At 35.9% G+C, this 7,943-nt stretch overlaps 1 protein-coding gene across 1 annotated transcript; it reads right to left on the bottom strand.

The window, feature by feature from the left end:
• Positions 1 to 1,049: 1,049 nt before the first annotated feature.
• LOC126710589 (protein TRANSPORT INHIBITOR RESPONSE 1-like) lies at positions 1,050 to 4,829 on the bottom strand. The gene is made up of 3 exons (XM_050411125.1): positions 4,120 to 4,829; positions 2,646 to 3,165; positions 1,050 to 2,525 (listed from the first exon to the last, which is right to left on the bottom strand). The coding sequence occupies exons 1-3, from the start codon at positions 4,638 to 4,640 to the stop codon at positions 1,728 to 1,730; spliced, it is 1,839 nt and encodes a 612-aa protein (XP_050267082.1). The 5' UTR covers positions 4,641 to 4,829; the 3' UTR covers positions 1,050 to 1,727.
• Positions 4,830 to 7,943: the final 3,114 nt, after the last annotated feature.

Raw genomic sequence — 7,943 nt, forward strand, 5'->3', positions numbered from 1 at the left:
AAAATCACAAGTAGCAAAAGCTGCATACCAGACACATGAACTTGATTTCTAATTTTCCAACTTTGAACAACCATTTTATACGTCTCTCCTTTATTGTTATTTTTTTTCTTAATCCTTAATAACAAACAGAAGCTCAAAAAGAGTGATCTATCATAGCAACAATATGATAGGCCAACCCTTTTCTTTCTCCTTTTTTTTTTTTAATATACATATTTCCCATATCTAGTAGCTGAAATTTTCTTCTCCCATGTCCCTTGTGTAGTGTGTACAATTGAATTCGAAATGGATAATACAGTGACGAGCAACAACCATACAAGAAGTCAACTGGAATAGACGAAAATTTTGCAATCATGGGTAATCATAAGAAAACAGTACAAGTGTATGCACATGCCTTAACGGTCTCAAATGACCAATTCAACGGACTAAACCTCTACTGGACAAAATGCATTTCCATGGAGAGAAGGGAGAGGGGGAAAAAGTAGGGCTAGTATACGACCGTATGGAAAATGAGGGGCAAGAAAAATGAGGGATGGTATTGGTAGCACATGTGAGTAATACGCTAGACAAGGCAAGTTATTTAACCAAATTATAATTACTGCTTTACTGGTTGAGAGAGAGAGAGAGCAAAGGAAAACCCCCGGTGAAAGAAAGTGGAAACTGGAAAGAAAGATCGAACAAATTGGAACACAGCGGAACTTTGAAGACTACTAGGGACCCCAGCAAAATTTGATCAACATCAAAAATATGCCATAAGAGGTAAAACCTTCCTTCGAAACTTAAAAAAGAGAGGTTCTTTCCCAGCAAGTCTAAAAAATGAAAACCTGCAAGTTGGGGTTGCACTAGAAAAAGAGAGCTTGGACCACGAACTGCATATAAAAATACAACCTTTACCCACCATACATTGGTTCTACACTTTTAGACAATGGATATGGTGCATTATAATTCAAACAATAAACAGAAGATTGATAGTAACCAAGAAAATGGCACTCAACTGGTAAACCTCTAAAAGGTTGAAAGAATGATAATTAAATTCAACATTACAAGTACAATTACAGAAATGTATTAGAACATGAAATCTTATTCCTTCAGTAGGTAACACCGACACAACTGAGTCCAAAAGATAATAATTCCTGATGAAAACAAGGAAATATGAATGCATAAACATGCAGAAGTCTGCAAATAGTATACATGCTTCCTGCCGAATAAAATTACAACTCTTTTTGATACACATACAACAACAAGAGTTTTAACTCCTCTTATTAATCACTAATTGGTATCCCATAGCTCAGCCAAGTGTAAAATGAGTGGCAATCGAGCTCTTGATCCACTGTATACCCTTCCCAACCTTGCTCCCACTCCAATCAGGGCTGCAATTATATTAAACTACATAAAAGTAAATGCGAAAAAATTTAGTACCAACCCAAGGGGTTGGCCGAGTTGGTTGGGCTCTTGGTCTCAAAGTGCTTGTACTGGGCTCGACTAGGTGTGCTCCCTAGTTCGAGTCCTGCTACCTGCCCTTTGAAAAGAATTTCCCGGGCCAGTGCTTTACCCCTACGTGGACCCACCCAGCACGAACAATGATTAGTCTTTGGTTGAAAGCCTTAAGAAAACAATGTGAGAAACCAAAAAAAAATTTAGTACCAATGTACCATATAGACCATATACCTGCTATACCCATGCACACACCTGGGGTTTGATTTAAGGGGCATAACACATGGGGATAGCAGTCAGGAAAGCCCCAATGCAGAATCTTTATCCTTTGTCCAAACAAAACCAGGCATGTCAAACCTTGGTCCAGAGACAGTCCTATATATGTAGAGCTTCTCAACTGGACAGCTTTCTGGTCTTGAATCTGGGGGGCCCCTCTCGTCAATAACCTCAACATTAAGCATCGGCATCTTCTGACCTAGCAGCTTACATGCTCCGAAACTCACAGAGCAAGAAGACATCCAAAGGGATCGCATTGTCTCCAGCTTTGCAGCATTGGCCAAAAGAGCCTTGTCACCAAAGGGGCAGTCCCTAATCTCAAGTTTTCTAAGGTTTTCACAACCAGAGAGTACATGATGGAGCCCCAGATCACTATCTCCAGCAAAAGCCACAGACAGCATCTCTAATTTTTTGCCATAAGTCCCAATGTACTTAAACACTCGATCAGTAAGAAGACCAGAAAGGGAAAGCCGCCTTAGATCCTTGCAGTGCTCAACAATGGCTCCAAATCCCACATCAAGTGGTTCAAGGGTAAGGTAATCAGGAGTCCGTGGCTCAATAATACAAAGACGAAACCTTGTCATGTTAGGTCGATTCCTGGCAATGGTCCTTAAGGCCTCATTAGACATTTGACGGCAGAAGTACAGAACTGAATGCAGCTTTGGGCAGCCTTCAGAAACAGAGACAAGTCCCTGTTCTGTCAACAATACATTTGGTTCTGCACCAAATGGCTCTGACGGAAATACCCTCAATTCTCGCAGATCCTTGCAAGATGCTGCAAGTTCTTCTAGGCCCAAGTCTTCAATGTAATCCAGCACCTGTAGTCATGTTCTCAGTCAATACAGGAACAAATAAGCAACAGGAACATGTTTGTGTCCAACACTAGGACCATAAAACAAGTAAATTTTGAAAAACATCATATATAAAACCAGACATACCCATAATTTCTGCAAATTCTGACATTGGCTAGCTAGCTTGATAAGATCAGAACTTTGGATAGTGGCTGCATAGCTCAAGTTCAACGACGTTAACCTAGGACAGATAGGATAAACAACTGGAAGATAACCCGGGGCTACATCCCAAAAACCAGACAGGCTCTTAAGTTCTTTGCACCCAGAGAATGCCCCCAATAGGTTCGAGAAAACATCCGGTGGTGAGAAAACATCTGGTCGCAAGTCAGACGCTTCCCCAGTGCCTAACTCAACCAACTGAGGTGCCCGACGAAGTAGGATTGCAAGCCTGTCAAAGGGCACGGCACGATTGAGCCGAAGAGTCCTCAGGTTGGGGCACCTACCCACCAGGCATTCCAAGGCTGTGAAGCTCACCTCAGAGTTCAAACAGGCAATGTTAAGGGACACCAGTGAGGTGTAGTTATCAGGAAAACGGCTGAGCCAATGTCCACTAGACTGATTCAAGTCCTCCACTTCACTCTCCCTCAAGTCCAGCTCTCTCAAATTCCTTTAATGCATCAATAAATACAAAAAAATTACAAACACTTCTACTAATATTACCACATCAAGCAATTGAGCATAACCAACCCATATTTTACAAAACTCTTAACTATCTACAAATATAAACAAGTTCGTAATTTGTCCCCTTATATATCATCCACAATGACAAAGATCATTTTTTTATTTCTGGGTAAGTAGCATTGAAACACATTACAACACAAAAGCAAATCATTTATTGTTTTCCAATCTAAGAACCCAGATTCCCAGAACCCCAAAACAGAAAATTAAAAAAATTATTAAAAAAAAAAAAACAAACATTGTTCACATTGTTACATATATCTTACAAAACTCTTAACTGTCCACAAACATAAACAAGCTTGTAACTTGGTCCCCTTATATATCATCCACAATGACAAAGATCGCTTTTTTTTTTTTTTTTGGGTAAGTATCAATGAAACACATTACAACCCAGAAGCAAATCATTTATTGTTTTCTAATCTAAGAACCCAGATTCCCAGAACCCCAAAACAAAACAAAAAATCAAACTATTATTCCCTAAAAGCAAACAAACACAATCAGAAACTAGTACAAACAGAATCTTCCTTAAATCAACATTTTAACTCAAACAACAAGATTCATTCATTTGACCACCAATTATTTAAAGTAAGAAGAAGAAAAAAAAGTGAACAACCCCACCTCACCCCAGGAAAAATAAAATAGAACCCAAGTAATCTTGACTAGATTTTCCACATTAACCAGTGCCCTCCCAGATCTACAATACAGAAAAAAAAAGTAAATAAAGCAAAGTAACACTAACTATAACTGACAACCAAAACACATTTTTACTAAAAAGAAAAAACAACAATGCAACAAAACCCAAGTTTAGTCTTCAACATTTTCAACTAAAAACCAGATCTTGAACACAAAAAGTTTGAATCTTTCAATTTGGGTTAAGCTAAACCTGCAATCAGCAGCAATGGCAGCAAGTCCTTTAGTCGAAAAACCTTCACAAGAAGAAAGCACAAGAACCTTAAAGTTCTTGAACGACTTAGAAATGAGTTTCAAGGTGTCGTCCGAGATGACCATGCGCTTCAACCGAATCTCTTCGAGCCCAGGATAAGCCTTGGAAGCCGCCTCGATCCACGGGTCCACGTAGGCGCCCCAACCTTCGGGTACGAGGTTGAAATCAGCGAAGTGTGGCTTACCTTTGAGCTCCAAACACCTCACGTCCGGGAACCGTTTGATCAAGATCACGGGGCTGACAGCGTAGCAGTTGCCCACGAACACTCTCCTCCGGCTCCAACGTTCGATCTCGTACCACGATTGACACACGGTCGAGATCGCGTTCCTGTCTCTGTCTCTCTCTATGAATGAGAACACGTGTTCCAACACTTCTTCAGGGAACGAACTACCCATCATCATCTTCATGTAAAAAATTAAAATTAAAAAAATAAACACAACACAACACAAACACAAACACATTTTTTTTTTTTTTTTTTTGGTTTTCAAAGCTCAGAGAGAGAGAGTTTCCAAAGTGACACACACACAAAGTGAGGCAAAGCTATACTGTTAGATCTGAGAGTGCATTTCACAATATATGAGAGAGAGAGAGAGAGAGAGAGAGAGAGAAGAGGATAAGGATTATTTGTTTGTGTTGTGTTGTGTTGTGTTGTGCTGTGTATGGGGGTCGAGGTTAGAATATAACCAGGGTTAAAGAAATGAGGGTGCGATGGAGGGTTGCAATTGTGACACGTGTAGGGTTGGATTTTTATGTTATCCATTTTGGTGACGAACGTGAGCCGCATGAAAAAATAAAAAGAGAGAGAGAGAGAGATGTACGTAAAGAGTGTTGAGTGTTGAGAATGAATTTGGGTTTAAGTTTAGTTGGGGTATCACCTTAAACAAGTCGGTCCGAACTGAGTATTAAACTTAGACATAAAACAAGTATCACTTTCACTTTAAGTCGAGCTGAGAACTAAACTCTCGAATGCAAAATAAATTTGAGATTATTAGTGAGAATGGGAAAACTTTGTAAAGTGTTATGATGTGTAGCGTAATGGGGGTGGATGAAAGGGAATCTCATGATTCGGATTGCACGGCTGGATCTGAGGCCGAGGATATTGCGGGGACCACTAAATTTTGGAGACAAATTATATAAAACAAGAAAATTTAAATTCTAAAAAAAAAAAAAAGAGAGAGAGAGAAGAAATTTATTAAAAACAAAAAAAAAAAAAAAAAAGGAAAAACAGAAGGGGAGGTTAAAAATAATGAGGAATGATATGATGTGAAGTGTGTTATGATGACATCATGGGGCGTCCAATCATACGTGACTATTTTGATCTATCATTCAGTCTCTATAGAATAGAGAGGAATAGATAGATAGATAGATATAGATGGGTACTCTTACCCATAATATGATTTTGTACCGGGTAACATCACCATTTGTGCATTTCCGACGGGCCATGCATGGTTGGTATAAAGAGTGATGTTAAAGTGTGATTAGTGGCGAGTTGACATAATTTTGGCATAATTAGGGACACATAATTTGACATAATTTTGTACCATAACTTGTTACGTAGCGAGTTATAATTAGTTAAAGTGTGATAATGAGACATGTGAGAACACATCTTTATCAATCACAACTCACCATATAGCGAGTTGTAGCATAAAATTGTATCAAATTATGTATCCCTAGTCTTACTCTTTGTATAATTGCCCTTATAATGTATCATCTACTTTTTTTTTTAATGATCTAATTAAGCTTTACTCAATTATAGAATTGTTTGTTCAAAAAACAAAATTATATAATTGTTGTTCTGACAAATTATTATTAGAGCATTCGCAAAGTGGATGCAAAATACAAAATGTGCAAAAATTTGCAAAATATAGCATAAAATAGACTGCATCAGTGCTTATATAGTGTACAATATAAAAAATTGTTAGTGTTCTCTTTGAAAACTAGTTATGTTTGCCATAATAAAAGAATGGCATGCAATGTTAATTGGTACTGTAAGTGTTCGTTAAAAAATTGTTTCAGTTAAATCTTTGTGTTTTATGTTAAATTTTTTATTAGTTTTATAGAGTATAGAGTATAGAGCCAATAAATCTTACTTTTTGAGATTCATGTCACTTTAATAATATTTTCAACCTCTCATTAATTCACGCTAATTTTTTTATTAGCTTAAGCCTACAATAATTAATTTTTAATGAGCACTTTATGGTGCCCATTAATATTTCACATAAAAGAAAAATATCAATATTACTTTTTTAAAACACTCCTGCATAAAACTCGTATAATTTTTGGGTTTCTAAGTTTCATCACTTTATTGCAATCTCATTTATTAATTCAAATGGGCTACGATTGTGTTTTAGAGGAGGGTTGATAAACCAAATATCTATCTTAAACTTTTTGTTTTCTAGTTTTGTAAAGTTTATATTTGAAATTGGTGTATTATTGTTTTCATAATAAAAAAGTATTAATTTTAAGTATAAATGATTCGGTCTTACTTCACTTCTTTTAAGTATAACTCTGCATTTGCTCACATTTAGTGAATAAGTAAATCAACAAATAAGTAGATTCAAATGCACACAATTTTAAGCTAGTTTTATTTTTGATTAATTAATGTAGATATATAAACTAGTTTTCTGATCATTCAAAAACCTATTGTGTGATATATAAATTATGCACTGTGCCACAAATTTAATTCAATAATCTTTTTTTTTTAACTAAATAGATTATTCTTCTCCAAAAAAAAAAAAAAGAGGAGATTATGATAACAAGATCTTGGCATGATTAATTGATGGCTAGTGTTTATTTTTAATTTTTCACAAGTACCTGAGAAAGAAAATGAAAAATCATAGTGCAAGGAAAGAATAAATCATGATTTCGTTATGGAAGCCTTATCATTAAGAAAAAGTTAAAAATGAAAAGCTTGTTAACCCAAATGAATGGTCATAATAATGAAGCTCAGAAAATTGATTAAAGTACACAAAAACAACTGCACGTAGCATCTTAATCAAGACCTTTTATACAGTGTACGGATAGAAGAAGGTAATGCAGCAGAGATTTTGTTTTTTTACACGTACACCCAAAAAAAGAAGGGCCAAAAATAAATAAAAAATAAAAACCCTAAAGTGAATAGTAACTTCCTTTTGATTCTTTACCACATAGTTTGTTTTTTTTTTTTTTTTTGATTGGTACCACATAGTTTCTAAAAAAAAAAAAAAAGATTCTTTCCACATATGGTAAAAATCTAAAAAAACAAAATTATTGGACCCCAATGATGTGAAAATGTCGAATTTAGCCTCTGTTGAATTATTAGTTTCACATAAATTGGGGGGGTACTCCTGTCAGTCTGTGAAAAGGACATAGTATTATGGGGTCGTATTGGTTCAGCATGGAGTTTCTGGACCTGTCATTTTTTGTGCCTTAAAAAAAAATCAACGGTCTTCTTTACCTTTTAAGAGAAACCATCTAGACCGTTGGTCCCGTTTTGTTGTTTTTTGCTCAACGTTGTTGTTGTCTCTTAGCAAAGCATTGGTTTAGCAAAGCGAAAAGTGTTTCAAAAAATATTGTCCAATTTTATCTCAGAAATTTAGGAGTATTATTATTAATAAAGAGAAAATTTAACTTATAGTTTAGAAGCATTAGTTTAGAGAACATTTTTTAAAACCTTTTTTTTTTTTTAAAGAGTTTCAACCACGCTCTTGATGATTGTTTTTTATCATCAAATCAAAACACCAATTGATTTTTGGTGTAAGTGGAGATTGAATCTCAGATTTCTT

The sequence above is a fragment of the Quercus robur genome, chromosome 12 (assembly GCF_932294415.1).
Source record: "Quercus robur chromosome 12, dhQueRobu3.1, whole genome shotgun sequence".
Classification (NCBI taxonomy): Eukaryota; Viridiplantae; Streptophyta; class Magnoliopsida; order Fagales; family Fagaceae; genus Quercus; species Quercus robur.

Coding starts and splice junctions, on each gene's coding strand:
- LOC126710589 (XM_050411125.1), bottom strand. CDS start 4,640: ATGTGTTTGTGTTTGTGTTGTGTTGTGTTTATTTTTTTAATTTTAATT. Junction 3,166..4,119: donor GCCATTGCTGCTGATTGCAG/GTTTAGCTTAAC, acceptor GATGCATTAAAG/GAATTTGAGAGAGCTGGACT. Junction 2,526..2,645: donor AGAATTTGCAGAAATTATGG/GTATGTCTGGTT, acceptor ACATGACTACAG/GTGCTGGATTACATTGAAGA.